The sequence below is a fragment of the Ursus americanus genome, chromosome X, assembly GCF_024610735.1.
Source record: "Ursus americanus isolate L20-20 chromosome X, mUrsAme1.1.p, whole genome shotgun sequence".
Lineage (NCBI taxonomy): Eukaryota > Metazoa > Chordata > Mammalia > Carnivora > Ursidae > Ursus > Ursus americanus.
The window spans coordinates 80879005-80897985 of record NC_142164.1 but is presented as its reverse complement, the minus strand read 5'-3'; the positions used below and the strand labels follow the sequence as shown (position 1 = coordinate 80897985).

Here is an 18981-nt window from a genome sequence, read left to right as displayed (position 1 = left end):
GTACTCTCATGTTAGAGAAAGATGGTACATAGAAGTCGGTAGTCCAGGAATAAAATAAAAGCATCCTGGACCCTTGGATGTTACCGAGAAAGAATCCAGACAGAGTTTGAGAAAAGGGTGAGTTGCAAAGTAGAAAGAAAATCAGAAATTATTAACCTCCCATGCTTCTCTCTTAATGATTTCCCTTCCTCCTTACTCACTACCCCCCCAAATCAGTTGTTCTACCCCCATTTTCTGCCAGTTCTGCATTTCTGCCTGCATCCCTGAAGCTCCTCTGGTCTCCAAAAACACTGGTGTTTTCTCACCTCAGTGCCTTTGCTCACACTGTTTTGCTTGCCCAGAATTACCTCCTTATCACTCCTCCTGGTACTTCCCCCCAAATAAGAAAAAGTTTAACTCATCTCTGAACCCAAGTCTACCCCATTCTGCCAGGCTCCAATCACTTCTTATCTCCTTTGAACTCAGAGTTTCTCTTGTATTAAAATGAGTATCATTTTCTCCTTGGGATTGCAGTTATTTGTATACTTGGTCTTATTTCCTTTGCTTGGCTATAATTTCCTTCAGGTAAATTACAGTTATCAGCACAGTGCCTGACACAGAATAGGTACTCAATAAATGATTTTAGATGAATGAATGATCATCATCACTTGCAATAATCAGGCACCATCATCTCTCACCTGGATTTTTACAACAGCCTAATCTCCCTGCCTCCTATCTTGTTCTCTTCCAATCTATCCTTCCTACTGTCACAATACATGTCTTAGAAAAATTTCTTTCATTATGTTACTCTCCTATTGAACAACCTTAAATAATGTCCTGCTGTACAGAATAGAGACCAAATCCCTCTGCCTTTCTCTAAAGCTCTTTGATATCAGTCAAATAGGGTCCCTGCTGCTTCCAAGTCTGTGTATGCTGCTCCCAGATCTAAATTCAATTGATCTCACCTCCATCAGGAAGCCTTCCCAAATGAATCCATCCTTTATTGTTCCTCTTTTATAATTCTATAGCATTATTCTCTGTACTACACATGTTGAAATATAATCATATCTTTCCTTGTATTGTTATGTACCTGTCCCCAGTATACATGTTTTGTTTCCCAAATAAGATCGCAGACTTCATATCTACCTTTGTTTTTTCCACACCAACTAGCAAAGAGCTGGGGACCCACTAGGACTTCAGCTCACACTTTCAAACGTTTATCAATTTCTTCTCTAATTATTCTGTCTGGTATTCCATGTGTCTCCTCCATTGTCTGGAGCCATTTTAAGTGGCTTATTCTTTACTTCATTCCCAAAAGACAAAGTTTACCTGGTAAGAATAGTTTTCTTTAAGAAAGTCCCCATCTCCTGTCAACATATTCACAGCAAATCTTATAATACCTTAAGATGTCTTGGTTTACTCTCTTTGGAGATCTTTTGTATCATTATACATATAAGACTGCTTTGTGGTTCTTGTTATTTCAAGTTATTAAGTGCGTACTATGTGCAAAGAGCTTTAAAATAGAATCTTTGATGTAGAGGACAATATATTCTTCTTCTTATATTAACATAAGAGAAATGTTCTCATGCGTCTCCCTTAATAACTAGGTAACTATTAACCTTTCTTAATGGTTTCCCCCAAACACAGTATATTCCGAAGCTTACAAATAAAGACTTGGGTAATGAGAGAAGAGCTACTTGCATTCAGTCTGAGGACAACACATTAACAATATTCCCTCTCCTCAAAACCATTCAGAGGATTTTCACCAACAAAGAGAAAATAGCCAAAGGAGAGGACAGAGAAGTCGTTGAAAAAAATTATTCAGGATCAACACTTTAAAAGAAAATGTTCCTTTAAAAAAGTACACATTCTCTTATTTCTCCTTTCTCTTCCAATACTTTGATTTCTACATCAGTATTTTTTTCTCTGCCTATTTTCCCAAACAGAATTTGTCCGTATTTGTTTCTCTTACATTATCTGGTTCTATTAATTTCATTTCATTGTTTTCCATCCAGGGGCAGGGCAACAGTCCTCTAACCCTTAAGTTCTTCCCTTTCTGTAATCATTGTCTTGAGCACAGGCCTCACCAACATCTCAAACTCAAATTCTCCAAAACTAACCTCATAATCTTCCTCTAGCTACTACCTAAGCCTGTTCTTGTCACTGTATTCTCTATAATTCTAACTCCAGACACGTAAGTTCAGAGTTGTCTTCTACTCATCTTTCCCCCATCATCCACACCCAATCAGTTACAAACCGAATCCTATTAGCATCTCCTATTTCTTCCCATACTGGTTGCCTTAGGACCTCAACATCTCTTGCCTAGACTGGTGTCCCATCCTCTAGAGTCTTCCTATCTAACCCATCCTATATATTGATAGAGTTTTCTAAAATCTAAACCTAGTCATGTTACTCTCAATCAAAAACCTTCCACAGTTCTCCACTGTTAATGGAATAGAACACATATTCCTTCACCTGGCATTCAAGGTCTTCTGCATTTTAGCTTCCACCTAGCTTCTCCAGCCTTTCCTCCTGATGCACTAAAAGTACCTACCATGTCTAGTCTTTGTGGGATTCTCAGAGCATTGCCCTTTCCACCTCTTCCATGTTTATGCTTAGGATATTCCCTCTGCCTTTTGTCTCCTTTTTCATGTTTGCCTATCAAAGTCCTACTTAATCTTCAGACACAGTTCAGATGTAACCTCCTTCAAACAACCTTCCAAGATGGAGTGGCTTCCTTTATCTACTTAGCACAGTTCTTTGTCACTAGTAAGCCCTTAGAAAGGTTTGTTGAATTGAACTCACATAAAAGCATGTAAACTTTGGGGAACTCATAGCCTGCAGGAGTGAGGCATGCTGAAAATAGATTAAATAGGAAAAATGGGCAAGAGGTTGGCACCAAAGCAAGCAGCTAGAGCCTCCTCATTTATATGCTTTAATGTCCAGCTAAATCTGTGTGTGTGTATGTGTGTGTGTGTGTGTGTGTGTGTGTGTGTGTGTGTGTGTGTACCTATCTACCAGGCTGTTTGGCTATTGGAGTATATATACTTGGGTATGTTCCTGGGAGTAAAGGTACCAGTGTGCATCTGTGGAGGTATGCCTGGCTATGCCTGTGCCCCTGTAAATTCCTTTTTCAAACCCCTGTTGCAGGTTTCTGTTTTAAAATGATGCTCAGGTAAATTGTGTTATGGAATAAAATATGTACTTTTGGAAATCAGTTCTGAGCATATGGCTTATAAGCTTCTAGGGAGTCGCTAAAGGGACATGGTATTTAAATGCAAGGAATTAGTAGCAGGATCAGGCCATAGCACACCATTGGGCACATCAGGAAAAGGCACCACTTACTAAAAGTATTTTACTTCCATTTGTCAGAAATTGTCATAATATACCAATTTCGTTAGCACAAGGCACTTGACTGCCATCTGCAGGAAAATTGTTAGAAGAAATATGTATATCTATGATGGCTTTCTTTGTGAAAGGTGTCCCCTTAGACATGGCAGCCTTGTAGAGTGTACGAACTGTACAACTTTATGTGGTGATCATTCCCAGTTGCTTTTCTAGAAAAGATAGAAGTTGTTTATCTTATTTAAGGGAAAAGTTGTTCCTTCTGTTTGGAAAGAAGATGGCTGTTAAGAATTTCCTGTGTCTAAGTAGACTCCATATTCTCTTTCCTGATCAAACCATTTTCAAGACCAGTGTGCTGATCTGATCACAGGCATTGGTAAAACAAGTTAAAGCTTTTCCTGCAATTAGCGGAAAGCTATTTGGGATAAAATTTGGACTGCCAAAATTTTATAAAGGAGTTCAGCCACAATTTATTGAATGGCAGACAGCATGTTAGGCCCTAAGGGCCTTATTCTTATAGCCCTAATGGGTACACAAGCTGATAATCTCAGTATAGATGGCCATTGAGAAGCAGAAGTTTGTGTAGGGTGCTATGGGAGCCCAGAGGAAGGGCATCTAGCCCAGACACGGTACCAGTGAAGACTTGCTGGAGGAGACTGCTGAGCTGAGCTGAGTCAGCAGCACATTACTGGCTTCATTTAAGAGACACAAAAGCTAAGCCACCGAAAGATTAAGCAATTTACCCCATATTGCACAGCTATGTAGAGTGAAATTATGACTAGAACCAATGTGAAGTAACTCCCAATCTAAGAGAGTCCAAACTATTGAACCCCCGGTTACACAGTACTATTTGGATTTTTTTCGAGAAATTTTATTGGAATTATTATTTTATTTGAGAAAGTCCCATACTTACATGCCTCGCAGACACACACATTATGATATAAGAAAAATGAAGGCACACCAAAATAACCCAAGCCTCAGCCTTCTAGGACAGTTAATTAACACCTATACCACAATCCCGGCAACCTTTAGTTCCTCATTTTGTGGTTGCTGCAGCTTGCCACAGGAAAATGTATCGCATGAAAATGAGGCATCAGCTCAACTTCCTTGGATACCAACTTTAAGAGGCCTGAGTCATTCAAATCATTCCCCAAAGTCTTTCAAGCACCAAAGGCAGCAAACAAAAATACTGCTAATTAAATGTGTAATTGGGGTTTATTATAACTAGATATATTAGTTTAAAGTCTCATTCACCACTGCATTGAATTGGTTTTGTCTTGTTTTTATTTGAGCTTAATTGTCCTGTTTTATATGTGTTTAATTTTGTAGGATACTTCATACCCTTTCTGGATACAGGCAGAGTGCAAATTTTAAATAAATAATAACAATAGACTAAATTTATGTAGAATTGACTCTTTTATGTGCTGCATGTACACTTTATAGTACACTAGGGCCCCTTACAAAATCAATGTGTATGGTACATTTATGCCCATTTTATAGGACTTGGAATAATTTTGCTGGTTTAAATTATTACAGAAGCTTACAGTTATACATTAGCTTTTACTACATATTTTTAGTTATACCTACCATTTACTTGGTATAGTGTCCTTGGTCAAGAACACAATCCCCCATAATAAAAATGTTCCTATAAGCAAAGACAGTGCACATTATGACAACCCACTTTATGAAGCCTGTTGTAACACATTCCGGGGGGGGGGAGGGAGGAACTCTCTGGAATGGCTATGTTTCCAGGAGACTATTATGAATTTCTGGAATATTTTAGGCCAAATTTTAAACTCTGACTTGCTTCTTTTCCCTATTCAATGTGTTCCTACATCGCCAGCACCCTTGCTAAGCAGCCAGTAATAAACAGGGAGCGCAGATTCGCTTTCCTCTTAGCTTCAAATAAACAATTAGAAATGTACATCAGTTACAAACCCATTTTAGCATAGAAAAAGACTAATGAAATACTTCTTGTATTTGCATTAAATATTAGGCTTTCATTTAAGATTTCACTGAGAAAATATTAAAAAGATTCTAGTGTAGAAAGTTAAACTTATTAGGTCAGCTGCTCCCCGAAGGCCCTTTTCAGGAAATGCCATGGGTCTACAACACTGAAGATAAAAGATTTCACTGGATTCCCATCAACTTCTTACTTTTGCTGTAGAAAACTCTGTGATATCAAATAGGAAAAAATATCATAGAGAAAGCAGACCAGCCACTTAACAAAAGTGCAAAGAACGCCCAAAACAGTAGAGAAAGGACACTAGATAATATAATTCTCTTCTTCCACTTTTAGCTTTAGTAGTTTAATTTGGAATTTTGCATACAAAGAAATTGAAAGTTTTTAATTATATGCCCCGTCAACCAATCCTCTGCTTTAGTCATGTTATTTTACTAATCAACAGCCCTCCAATGGCTGTATATCATCAGTTGGATGATATACACAATTTTGTCAGTTGCCTTCAAAGTTTCAATAGGACTTTGTCCACTTTATTTTCCGCATTATTTCAATCTGTACTCTATGATTCTATTCGAGTGGCCATTTTCTTTCTAACTCCATATACCATACAAGGGCCTCACTCTTCTGTCTGTAGGCCTTCGCCTGCCCAATTCAGGGATAACCTCTCTTCTACCTGATAGTGTCAGTGTTTAATTTAATTCTGATTTTCTCTGGGTTTGAGGAGGATATATTGGGAACAATATATCCCACTTACCTCAAATAACTTTATATTTTTTCCCCTAAATTTCTTCTGTCAAAGTGAATTTGCTATTAGGCAGTCCCTCATATCCGAATGTAATCCACCTCTGAAAACTTGTTGGATAGTGGGTTTTGGTTAGTGGGAAAATTTCTTCCATTATTCTACATTGGAAAAGCAATAATGCATCCCATTTCATCTTAAAAACCCCAACCAATTTCCTCAAATACCACCAGTAAAGTACTCTAAAATACCCATGTAACAATCCTCCAAATACGTATCATATTGTAAAGCATTTTATATACCAATTACATAATTATTGAACACTTAATGACCTAATTAACAGATATGTTTATGTGTCCTTCACAATGATGCCTTACTATACTGGTTACAAAACAAACCAAAAAAAAAAAAAAACACCCAAACAAACAAACAAAGCAAGCAAGGTTTCAAGCTGCCTGGGAATGTCTGTGTTTGTTTTTCCACCATGAGAAGATGAGATGGAAGAACTCTTAAAAAAATTAGTGTTGATGATGGGTGATGGAAAGGCAAAGTAAGGCTTTTCCAGGTATTTCTAGGAAGACAACTCACTAGTGAAAAGTGATATACTAAGAAAACCATGAAGTGAGCCACCAAATGGATGCTTTGATTCCACGTGAAACCAAAAAACAAAACAAAACAAAACAAAACAAAACAAAACAAAACCCGTCCTGGTGATCTAGTCACCAAGTTGAGTAAATTAAAGAAAAGAGACAAGGACAATGCCAAAATTATCATTTTAATTTAGTCAGTCTTAACAGTCAAGCAGAGTAAGGTGAGGGTGTGAGAAAGGGACAGCAGTATCCAAATTCTGAGTAAGAGAATAGTTATGTTCTACTCAAGCCTGGCAGGAGGGAAACTATCACAGTAAGCATTAATTGAGGTTAGTGAGAAGGGCAAAAACTTGTTAATTTTCTGAAATCAATAATCTTGTTCTGTACCCTCATTTACTTGCCTCTTTGCTGTTTATGCTGAGCTGTTTTAATAAAGCTACATCAAATTTCTCTTTTATACTGCAAGGGACATGCGCGGTGATGTGAATAAAGCATGAAATAGTATGTTCAAGGGACATAATAAAGGCAAATGACACTTACTGAGGGAAAATTAGCAATCAAGCTAAGCAGGGACTACTGTTGGGGGGGGGTTCAGAGGATCCTGCTGTGAGGCTGGAGCCAGCTTCACAGAGTGAAGAGTGAAGTGAGAGTGGGGGACTCAGTTGACAGAGCCCAGGTAAATAAAAAACTTTCCTGGTTTCAAGTGTCTCTACTCATAGCCAAGGAGATTAACAATTTTGGTTTTTCTCAGCAGGTACCTTTCATTTCCTGCCTCAAACTGCAAAATCCCAGAAGAGAACAGGTAGAGACATTAGCTGCAGGAGAAGGCAAAGGAATGAACATCCAAGATTCTGGAAGTTCTTGGTTGAGCACCTCAAGCAAGCAGCGCTTCCATCCCCCTCCAATTCCTGGAGGCAGAAGCAGGCTTATGCCCCATACCCACTGCCTCTTGATTTAGAAGAATTCTGCAAAGCTCTGGGTTGGAGAATCACGCTTATCTCTCAGAATCCCCCAGTAACCTGTGCCTTGCCCGGTGCTAGGAGGAAAACAAGGGGGTGGGAATCGCCATCCTCAGGGTCTGAAATCTTTTACAATCTCTTTAAAGAAAAAGGCTTAAGCAGCAAATGCCTGTAATGCTTTGGAAGATGAAAATCTCCAAGTATTACAGAGGAGGAAGAAGACTCTGATCTTACCCAATACCACATTACACTTGCCTTTTAAATTACTAATTCAACCTTGGTTGGATCGTATACAGTTTATTAACTCTCTCAATTTTCTACCACATTTGGTTAATGAAAGCTGAATGAATATTCTATCCCCTTATAATTGCTGATAATGTCCTCAAACAAAAGTATTTCCCTTCTGGGTAGGAGGGACCCTAGCGAGCATGGTTGGTAACTGTGTGTTAAAGAGACAAAACCATTAGTACATTTTTGCATATGGTTAAAAGTGACCCAACAGAGTCTCAGAAATTTAGATTTAGATTTTCCTTTTGGGAATTTAACAGTGGGAAAAGGGTGGATTTTGCTCCTGGGTCTCCTGCTTCAGGTCCAAATCACTAAAGCTAGTTGGACAAATGAAATCTGGATGTCTAAGAAAGTGCACTTAGTAAAGGTGAGATCAAACGGCCAAGTGTATATGTAAAAATGTATATACTCTCATTGCTTTACATTGCAAATACATCTCTGAACAGTTAGGTTTCCAGCATGTGTTCAATCAGATCATACAGGCAGGCATTTGACTAGATAAACTTAAGCTAAAATTAAGAGTTGTTTCCTAAATCCAATGTAAAACAACGCACATGATTTAATAATTAAATGGGGGAGGTAATGGGTAGGGGAGAGCCTGAGACACAATTGTACATTCCTTTAAAGTCTTAACTACTGTAGATTATAAATGTATATAAGCATCTTTCTAAGAAAATGAATGGAAAAAAAAAACCAACAAAATATTCATTATCTCTTGATACTCAATCTTGAGTGGTGGGGTGCTGCATAAATTTTATTTACTTTTTGGAAGCATTTTTTATTTCCTACTTTCTCTGAAATTAAGATACATATACTTTCTTTTATTACACTACATTTTTATTTAAGAAGAGGTATGCTGAGACAAATATTTAAGTGAATGTGTCAGCAAAGCATCTAGTAAAACAAATCATTGTCCCCTGTATATCTGTTTGGTAATTGGGTGTCTCGTTTACCAGTTTGTTTAGAGGAAGTCTCATCTCTGTGATTTTGCCCACCGTGGAATCTTCAGTGCTAAGCACATAGGATGTAAACAGTTACTCAATTTAATTTTTAAATAAGTAAATGAATTAAAAACGTTGGAAAACATTAATTGAGTCTTAGTCTCTGCTTATAAATCTGACTTGCAAATTTTATAACTTTATAACTCCAGAGAACAGACATTAAAGAGAGCACATGATTAGACAACCACCTTGAGAAACCCATTATTGAATTGTCTAAGGGTCCTTCTCAGTTAGGTAGGTGTGTGTCTAATTTGGAAGTTAATAGAGCGTCATTGCTTTAGAGTTTATCATCAACTCTTGAGTTACTATAGTGTTAGAGGGGAACGAAGAGGCAGCTAATCCCCCAAATAATTTCTGTTTGGTTTGGAAATGTGGTGTATGATTTTCCCCCAGAAGGTTTACTTTCCTAATTGTTTTCCATGGGCAGGGTTTGCCATTCCGGAGTGCACAGCCTGACTGACTGATGGGGAAGGTAACCAGAAATGGGCTGGAGCTGGGGCAGAGGGAAATCAGCCTGGGATTAAACATTTACTACCCTTCAGCCTCAGGTTCTGAATTTAAGGTTCATTGGCACGGTTCTAGAAAGATATTACCTTTTCTTTGTATTACACTTCCTAGGAAGTCTTTAGAGTGGGGTAGGTGTAGAGCGCACTTTTTCTTAAAAGACAGGCTTTTCTCTCCCCACTTTTTTTTTAAATAGCCTTAGGGGAATAAAGTTAATGAGGTTGTTGAGATTGTGGCCAACTTGCCTTAGGTTAGGAGAATTTCTTTTCCTCTTACCATTGTTTTCTGGCTTTGTTTCCCTCATGGATGTGGAGACAAATAAAGTAGATTGATTTTAGTGAAATTGAAGACATCTCTTCTGATGGAAGGAATTTTCCTTTAAAAAAATGTCTGGGGGAAATGATCCCTTGCTTTTGGTGGGGTTGTGGAAGCAAATCTCCTTAGGTTTGGAGGATTTCCATTTAGAAAAAATTCAGGTTTTGTGCGGCAAAACTATAAGGGCCACTGGATTTAGTGAGGTTGGGGGCCCTCCTGGTGGGGTAGAGGGGATTTCCTTTCTTTCATTCTCTTTAAAATAAGTAATTAACTTGGAAGAAATGAGATTGAGAGCGTCTTTCTATAAAAGAATTTCTTTTTCTTTTATTTCATTTAAAAAAATACTTGAAGGCTGGAAGATAAATTAGGTCCCTGGGTTTGGGTGAGATTGGGTGCATCTCCCCTTGAAGAAGTTCTGAAAAGATTTTGTGGGGGATTTTTTTTTCTCCTTTTTGTGAGAGGTAGAGTGGATTGCTCATCAGGAAAAATATGCATTATCGTCAATAAAGGATTGGTGCACCTTCCCTGAGAAGAACTTTCTTTTAAAAATTGTCCCTTAGCTTATTTTCTTCTGCCTCTCATTCCCTCCTTCCCTTCCTCTCTACCCTCTTCTTTTCCTCCCCCTCTCTCCCTCCCCTTCCAACTCCCTTTCTCTCACCCCTTTGCTCTCTCCCTTCCCTTTTTTGTTTCGAGAAAAATGTTCAGGGACTTTGGTGAGTTTGGGGCATCTTCATTCCCTAAAAAGGAGGTTTCTCTTTGAAAATATCCTTTTCATTTTTCCCTTCTTTCTCCCTAATCCTAAATGCATTTTCTTGTTTTGAGAAAAAAGGGGCTGTTGAGGCTGGGGACATCTTGGTTTTGTTTCTGTTTCTCTCTCTTTCTATTTATGCTTCCAATTTTTAAATTTCCTATATTAAGAATCAAGCTTTGGGGTTTGAATAAATTCAGATCATCTCCCACTAGAAGGATTTCCTTTTATTTTTTCTTCTTTAAATAATTTGCATTTGTTTTTGCTGTATCTTGACAGAAAAGTTCATGTGTCTGTGAGGCTGGAGCACTTCTCTTTAAGAGGATTTTGTTTTCATTTCATTGATATTATCCCCTCCACCAACAGACATGCCTTTCCATTATTGATTTTCTTTTAAATCTTAAAAATAATGTACTTTGAGAATAAGGTTCATGTGTTTGGTGAGGATGGGGCATGTCCGCTGACAGGGGAGGGATTTATTTCTTTTATTTCTCTTTTTCTCCTTTTCTGGGAATTAAAAATTCAGGGTGTTTGGTAAGATCAGGGACCCTGTCCTTTAATGTTTCTTTCTTTTTGTTAAAACATTTGTGTGTTTCTGGGATGGAAGGATTGGTAAGTTTCATGGACTTTGATGATTTTGAAAGTATCTGTCCATACAAAGATTTCTTTTTTGTTTATTTTTCCCAGAGAAAAAATTGCGGGGGGGGGGGTGAATAAAGGTTATTTTCCTTGGTGAGATTGGAGGCCCTGCCCTTAAGAGGATCTCTCTGTCTTTTGGTTCCTTTTTAAAAATGTCTTTTTTCTTTATGCATTCATTTATTCCTTTGTTTATTTGTGGGAAGACAGTAGGTTCATTATCTTGCAGTTGGAGGAGTGATCTCTTTCTTTTACTTATTTTTAAAAATTTGGAAATAATTCACATACCACAAAATTCACCATTTTCAAGTGTACAAAGTCAGTGTTTTTTAGCGTATTCATAGGGTTGTGCAACCATCACCACTATCTAATTTCAGAACATTTTTATCATCTTTCAAAGAAACCCTGTACCTTTTAGTCATCACCCACACTTCCCCCTACCCTCTTCCCCTAAGCCCCAGGCTACCACTAATCAACTTTCAGTCTCTAAGGATTTGCTTATTCTGGACATTTCATGTAATTGGAAGAAATAATGTTAGGAAGATTTGGTGACACTCCCCTTTGGGAGATTTATTTTTGCCCCCATAATTTTTGTAAAAGATTGGGTATGAGCAGTGGGGTGCGCATAAAGTTTATAAATTTCATGAATTTTTTAAGGTTAGAAATACTGTTTACCTCGAGGTGATTTCTCTCTTTCCCTCTTTAATTTTTCTCTTGGGGACTTAAGTTGCATGGGTTTTGATGAGGGTGAGGAACATCTCCCTTTAGAATTTCTTTCTTTTTTTCTTAAAATAATTTTTAGGGGAGACATAAGTTTCTTTATCTTGGGTCACTGGTCCTTTTTTTTTAATTTGTAAATTTGTTTTTCTATTTTGAGAATAAGGTTTATTTGCTTTGGTGAGGGTGGGGCATCTCCCTTTAGGAATGGATGCTTTCTTTTTTTAATCCTTAAAATTATTTTTTTCCACTGAGGGAATTACAGTCAGCAGTCTTTGGAGAGGTTGGGCACCCTATCCCTAGCAGAATTTCTATTTATTTTCTTTCCAAAAAAAGGTTTTCTTTGGGAGTAATAGGTTCAGGGTCTTGCGCCTCTGCCTCTTATCCTTCCTTCTCAGACTCCTGTTCTAGGATGGTCCCCGCTGGGAGCATCAGACTTGGAACAACAATTGCTGCTTTGAAAAAAATCCAGGCTGAGGGAATATCAGCTTAAAGATTGTTCTTAGACAAATGAGGATCCTGTATGTCACAGAAAGCCCTATGTTGGATATTTTTTTCAAGAATCCACATTAGATAAATTAATAGTTATATCCTAGTGGGTGCCAAGTTTTTGCCTTCTCCCACCCTGCTGCCTTTGTCAGGGGAATAAGAGTTAATAATGCAGAGGAAAGCATTCTGCAAACTGTAAAGTGCCATACTAGCAGAAGGGATTATATAATCCTTATTATAATATCCCTGAATGGTTTCCTGCTCTCTATGGATTTTCCCCTTTTCCTTGGAAGCACTTTGGGCAATGGATCAGCCTTTCATTTTGGGCTGCAGATGTGCAGAAGCCCCGGTCAGAGATTTTTTTTTAAGATTTTATTTATTTATTTGACAGAGATAGAGACAGCCAGCGAGAGAGGGAACACAAGCAGGGGGAGTGGGAGAGGAAGAAACAGGCTCATAGAAGAGGAGCCTGATGTGGGGCTCAATCCCCTAACGCCGGGATCACGCCCTGAGCCGAAGGCAGACGCCTTAACCGCTGTGCCACCCAGGCACCCCTCGGTCAGAGATTTTAATAAACACGTAAGAATTCTTTTCTCAGAAAAGAAAGACAACTGACCAAATATCTCATTATCTTTTCTAGAACATACTGCTGCAAATGCTCAGGAGCTCTCAGATTATACCAAACAAATCAGATGGTTTCATCAAAACCTGACAAGGAGGGAGGAAAGTACCTAAGAGGAAAGAAAGTAATTTCATCCTGACCTTCAACAGGTTAAACATTCGATTCTACAATCCCAAAGCTGTTTATAGTCACTGCAGATATTCTGTTCACTTAGGAAAAAAAAAATTATTACCCCTGAAACCAACAACATCATCATTAGTCTGCTGCTGCTGGGACTGCAGGGGATAAGGATACTTTCCAAACCATTTTTTTAATTGTTGGTAATTTGCTTCTTAATTATGGTTCTAACATCCATTCTGAAAAGGGAGAGATTGACTGCATTTCCTTAAGAGCTGTATATCCAGGCTATTTAAATAAGCATTTACTTCTCACTCTGAAATCAATGAGAACACATTTTTATTCTTTCACAGCGGCAGTCTCTTCGTGGTCCTTGCTGGGAATGGAATTGATAGGTTTCAAGCTTCAGCAAGTGTTTACTGAGCAAAAACAGGGAGGGCTGAATTGTACTAAGCACTGAGAAGGAGAGAGAGTATCTACCTTTGCGAAGCTCAGAAATAAGTAAAACGATAAAGTATTCGGGCAAGAATTACCAGATATCATATAAACAAATGCTTGCAACTTTGCTAGAAAGTGTGTGCAAAAAATACCAGAAAACTGCTCTGTTATGGTTTGGGGTGTAATGGTAAATGGCAATTGATCTCTTATCACACACCCCCTATTCCAGAAATAAAGGCCACACAAGTGTATTTCTTTTCAGATTTTTCATCAATCACCTGTATGGTGTGATTATAATTTCGAAGCTAGTCAAACCCAATTAATAAAAACATGGACTATTTTTCTTCAACCATAAGTGAGGAGAGGGAATCAAATATAGTACACTTCATGTAAGCCCCACTCCCCCCAAGCAAGTCATAGCATTGTTAAAGAACCAATTCACACATCCTTACTTACACTTGCTGCCACCAGGTGGGAGACCATGGCTCATTTCCTGGAAATCAAAACATTTTAGAAAGGAAGGAAATAAACAGGTTTGGTTCACAAGACTGTGTTATCCTGGTATCTATTTGGAAAGACAATATGAGCCCCCTTTTCTCAGTCTCTACCCTCATGATGGGCATTGATTTACAACCAACAGGTTCTGAAACCTGAAAAGAGAGCAGACTACACACTGAAAGATGTTGATTTTTTTCTTTTTCTTTTTCTTTTTTACTGTAATATCAGTCAGCAAAAATTATCTGGGAGAAACTTGCAGTCACATTCACTTTGTTTTACTCATTCATTCCTTTGACTTATCAGGCTAGTTTCATGCTACTGGTACTGACTGTGCCTTGCCACGTAGGATTTCATTGTATGATAAGAGCTGTATTTTGTTAGGATCTGAGATTGTGTGTGTGTGTGTGTGTGTGTGTGTGTGTGTGTTTCCCCAAGCTTGCCTCAAGGAGGCAGTGTCTGAGTACAACACCTCCCCAGCTAAGATGGCAACCTGTTTGCCTTGAATGTTAAGATGCGAGTCAGCTGGCTGTGGGTGCTGTTTGCCTGAGGTTGCAGCAGAGAACGGTCCTATCACTGAAGATCAGATGTTCCCATAGGCACAAGAAAGCAATTGCATAGCAACACCTAGGGTATTGGAAAGGGGTTTGGCTCCCAGCAATCTGAGCATTTACCCAGATCCTTTGCATTCTTAGAAATCATCTAGAACCACTGATAGGTTCCTCTGCATGGCCCTTTTAGCGGATGGTCAGGGTTCTTAACGCCATTCTAAAAGATAAAGGGCTGAACAAATGATTAACTCTACGGAAGGCAAAGTCAAACCTTGGGGGGTCCTGGTCCCCTGCCAGGGCTGACAAATGCCTACTGGTCAGCCGGCCAGCACGTCTGAGAGGGCGCTCTGTAGAGGAAGCTAACCTGATTCCCCTTACCTTGATCCTCCTTATCTGTCTGGCAACAGACATTTTCCTGTCAAGCTCACGGGACATGCTTTCCCACTGTCACAGGGCTCATCCCCGGAGCTCCTGGCCTCCAGTCAGTCTTCCAGGGGCCAAAGAGGCCATATATTTGCCAGACATCCTGGTAATTAACTCTCCAGGTGTCAGTTTCTGAGCCATGTTCCCCAAATCTCACTTAAGAAGGCCATAGCTCATGTGGTCCCTGCCAGGCTCCCTCCCACTGGCTTCATTGCAAACTCTTTCAAAAAGACCAGAGCACACACCAGGTTAAGGTGATCTCCGGTGTCTAGCTGCACTGCCCCTTCCTTTCCTGAGATCACTGAAGGGAAGGGTTGCTGCAGGGAGGGGGAGATACACCCCCTGGTGAGAGCCCCCTTGTTGAATTAAAAACAACAACAACAACAACAACAACAACAACAACAACAACAACAACTTGTCTTAGTTTCCTACAGTCCTGTTTTATTTATTTTTAAACCTCTGCACTTTTTTCCCCTGTGAAACTTTTTGCTTTAGGCTTCTTCTTATTCAGTCATTTATCATTGCAGTTATTTTGCAAACTCAAGCCTCCCTACTCATAACTCAGGGAGCAACCAGCGCTTGCATTTCCGTTTCGTGATGCCAAGTTCTGCCCCCTTCGCCTACATTCTACAAGTGTGCGGTCCGCAGCAGAAGGATTCCAGAGCCCTGTCCCTAAGCTCTGCTAGGCAGAAGGATGGGCAGGTATTGGTGTGGTGTGTTGTTTGTTTATTTCTGTGTTTTGTTTCGTGTTTTTTTTTTCTGCAGGGGAAGCTAAATCAAGGTGTATCTATGCATTATCATTGTATTCACAGTCTCGTGGAACGAAGTTTATAGGGGAAAGGAAGAGTAGGGGGAGTAGAAAGAAAGCAAGAAAGACAAACAGACTCCTGCTGAAGAACCAACGGGGTTTCAGGGGGTCCAAGGCAAACACAGAAAACCTCCTTCCTCCCTCCTCCCACCTCCCCCCTGGGCGGGTGCGCCAGGATCCTCGACTGTCTTCTCCAGGCAAAGCGCAACATTTAGGAAGGCATCTCTGAAGACTGGAAGAGACGAGGATTTCCTTTCACACGCTCTCAAATACCAACTCCTATTTTGGAGTCTCTAAACCCGGACTCCTGCACCATTCCGACTGGCCCCGGTGCGGGATGTCAGTCTCCCGCTCTTGACGCGGCCCATCATCCTGTCACAGTGTTTGCACCTACCTGCCGGGAAATCCTGCAGACAGATGGAATGGTGGCTTCGACACACGCATGCTCTCCCCCTCCTCCCCAGCGAACCCTGCCCTTCCCCTGCACTGCGCGTGGGCGCCGCCCATCCCCTCGTCCCCACCCGGAGTACCAGCTCCCAGCAGCCGACAGAGGCGCCGGGCACCTCCTTGGAGCGCTGCCAGTTGCGTCCCCGCTGATGACCCCCTCCCCAGTGTCAGGGAGGGGGCCAAGCTGAAGGCTGCGGCTCCGCAGCTTGGGCCTCTGCGGCAGTGACCATGGCTAAGAGGTGTGTCCCACTCCCCATCCCCACCACTCAGTCCCATCCCCGTGTCCCCAGGGCCTGCCCCAAATACTTCTCGAGGTCTCTTGCGCTCCCCGGGGACGTCTTCCTCCTCTTTTTCAAGATACAGGCACTCCCTGCTCTGCCACTTCTCCCCATGGGGAAAACTGCTCCCACTCCCAACCTGTGCAGTCACCCTGTTTCTAGCCCCAACAGCCCACTCTCTCTTCCACATGTTGCTTCCCGCCTCCCAACCATTTCCCACTCCCCCGGGCTCCTCCATCCCCGCATCTCTCCGCGCATCTTTGCCAGTCGGTGGCAGCCAAATGGGATGCTTAGGGTACCCAGAGTCCCAGGAGCTTGATAGCCATCTGGCCTCTTTTTGCTTCTTTTCCCCCACACGCCCCAGGGGGTCTTTTTCTTACCTTTATACCGGAGAACGGCACTGGTGTTCGGGGCGATGATGAGGTCTTTAGACCCCTCTCCGGAGCCACCACCGGACACTGCAATAGACGTGGTGCTGGGCTCGGCTCCGTATGGGACTTTGGAGCCGGCTCAGGGCAGGACTCTATGGCTGGTTCTGGGGCTGGTTCTGGGGCCGGCTCGGGGGCCGGTTCTGTGGCTGGTACTGGCACCGGCTCGGGGGCCGGTTCTGTGGCTGGTTCTGTGGCTGGTTCTGTGGCTGGTTCCGGAACCGGCTCGGGGGCCGGTTCCGTGGCTGGTTCTGAGATCGGTTCTTTGTCGAGATCTGTGGCTGGTTCTGAAGCCGGCTCTGGGGCCGGTTCTGTATCTGGTTGTGGGACCGTTTCTGTGTCGAGTTCTGTGGCTGGTTCTGGTGTCGCCTTCGGACGGGGTCCTGGAGCAGGCTCTGGACTGAACTGCGGTGCCGGTTCTGGTGAAGGCGCGTGGAGCAGCTCAGGAGCCCGCGGCGGCGACGGCGGCGGCGGCCACGGCGGCGGCGGCTCTGGAGACTCCACGGGCTGCTCTCCATCCTGAGGCGGGGCAGTGCCCTGGGCCGCGGCAGCTCCGCGGTCCATGGCTGCACACCGCCTCAGGTCTGGGCAGCTTGCGCCCCTGAGCTTGGAGGGCTAAAGTACCCTCGGGCGCCCCGCCCACTCCTGTTCGACTACCTCTTGCAGGGTGCCAAACTTTCCCCCGCCCCGCTCCATGGCTGGCTCCGCTCTGAGGTCTAAGCCAGGGGCGCTCAGCGTCTCCCAGTGCTGGAACACGCCCCTCGGTGAGCGCACACCTCTTCGTAAGCAGCCACGGGCCCGATGGGCGGGAAGCAGAGGGGCTTGCGAACGCGGACTGGACAGAGCGCTTGATGACCTCCTAGCGACGTGCGGGAGGGGAGGGGGGGGAGACAAAAAAAGGGGAGGGGGGAATGGAGCGCCGGGGGGGGGGCTGTTGGAGCCCAGCCGTTTAACCCTTTGGTGACATGAATGCAAAAACAACAACAACAACAACAACAAAAAACCTGGAGAACTTGAGGGTCTTTGCAACCCCCCAACCACTCAGCTGTGAGCTGCGGCTCCTCACAGCTTGCATTCTGTGTCTGCTCTCTCACCTCAGCAGCAGGTGAGCCTAGCTTCGGACCAACCTCCTGCCCCCCCATCTCCAAGACTCAGTGGGCAAGTAATCCTCTTTTCTAACCCGGGGAAAGAAATTAAGCGGTACGGCGTTGGGGTATGTGCGCGCGCGTGCGCGTGCGTGTGTTCAGTCCTCTGGATTGAAGTACAATTTGCGCCCCCGCCTCAGTTTTTGCATTTTTGAGCTTCGCCGGATCTGAGGGTTTTGCCGTTGAGTACGGGGCTTGGGGTGCTTCGGGAAAGGTGTGTAATGAGAAAGGGCTGGAGCCCTGGCTTTCCGCAGCGCGCAGATACAGCCCCTAGAGCAAGGCAAGAGTTTCCCATGGAAGCGGCGGCTAGGCTGCGCGCTCTGGAGAGAAGGCTGCCCTGGTCTCCGCGGCGGTTCGGGAGTCCGCCCGGCTCGCCCTGGCCATGGGAGACTGCCTTTTGCTTTTAGCTGGACTTCCCAGGCATCAGCAGGACTTTTTACTGAACTTGTTAATGGGTGTGTGTGTGTGTGTGTGTGCGCGCGCGCGCGTGTGTGTGTATCTTGGGCTGGGGGAAATTCACTGCACCACCCACACCTTTTTCACCTCCTGATACCTCAATAGCACTCTGACGTTAGGATGGAAGATTCTCTTGAGAAGAGTACAGCCGGTCCCTGCCGCAGCACCCTTCCCACCTCATCGGGAGACTTCAGATCTCTCGACTGTTAGTCACGTACACATACATACAAACCATCATCTCAGTCAGACCTAGACTTCAGACGCCAATATACTGCAAAACTGCAATTAAAAATTGAGAAGACCACCCGTTAAGCCACTGCTGTGTGAGGATGGGGGAAGTACCTATAAACCTAATTTGAAATATGACAAGTGAATTTATCTCTGACACACATAATACTGCAGTTGTGGATGGCAGCCCTCCTTCTGCAGCCCCTCCTCTCACCCTCTCCTCCCAGACCATATCCTCCACTAATCCCTCTTCTTTTGCCAAATGACACTGA

The 18981-nt window shown here is 42.5% G+C and overlaps 1 protein-coding gene across 2 annotated transcripts in view; it reads right to left on the bottom strand.

Annotated features, from left to right (window-relative positions):
- Nucleotides 1-17554, bottom strand: part of DGKK (diacylglycerol kinase kappa) — a 177893-nt gene extending 160339 nt beyond the window's left edge. For both annotated transcript variants that reach the window (XM_087859607.1, XM_045786755.2), the window contains exon 1: nucleotides 16833-17554. In XM_087859607.1, coding sequence (XP_087715733.1) covers nucleotides 16833-17444 — 612 coding nt within the window. In that variant the 5' untranslated portion in view covers nucleotides 17445-17554. The remainder of the gene's footprint in view (nucleotides 1-16832) is intronic.
- Nucleotides 17555-18981: the final 1427 nt, after the last annotated feature.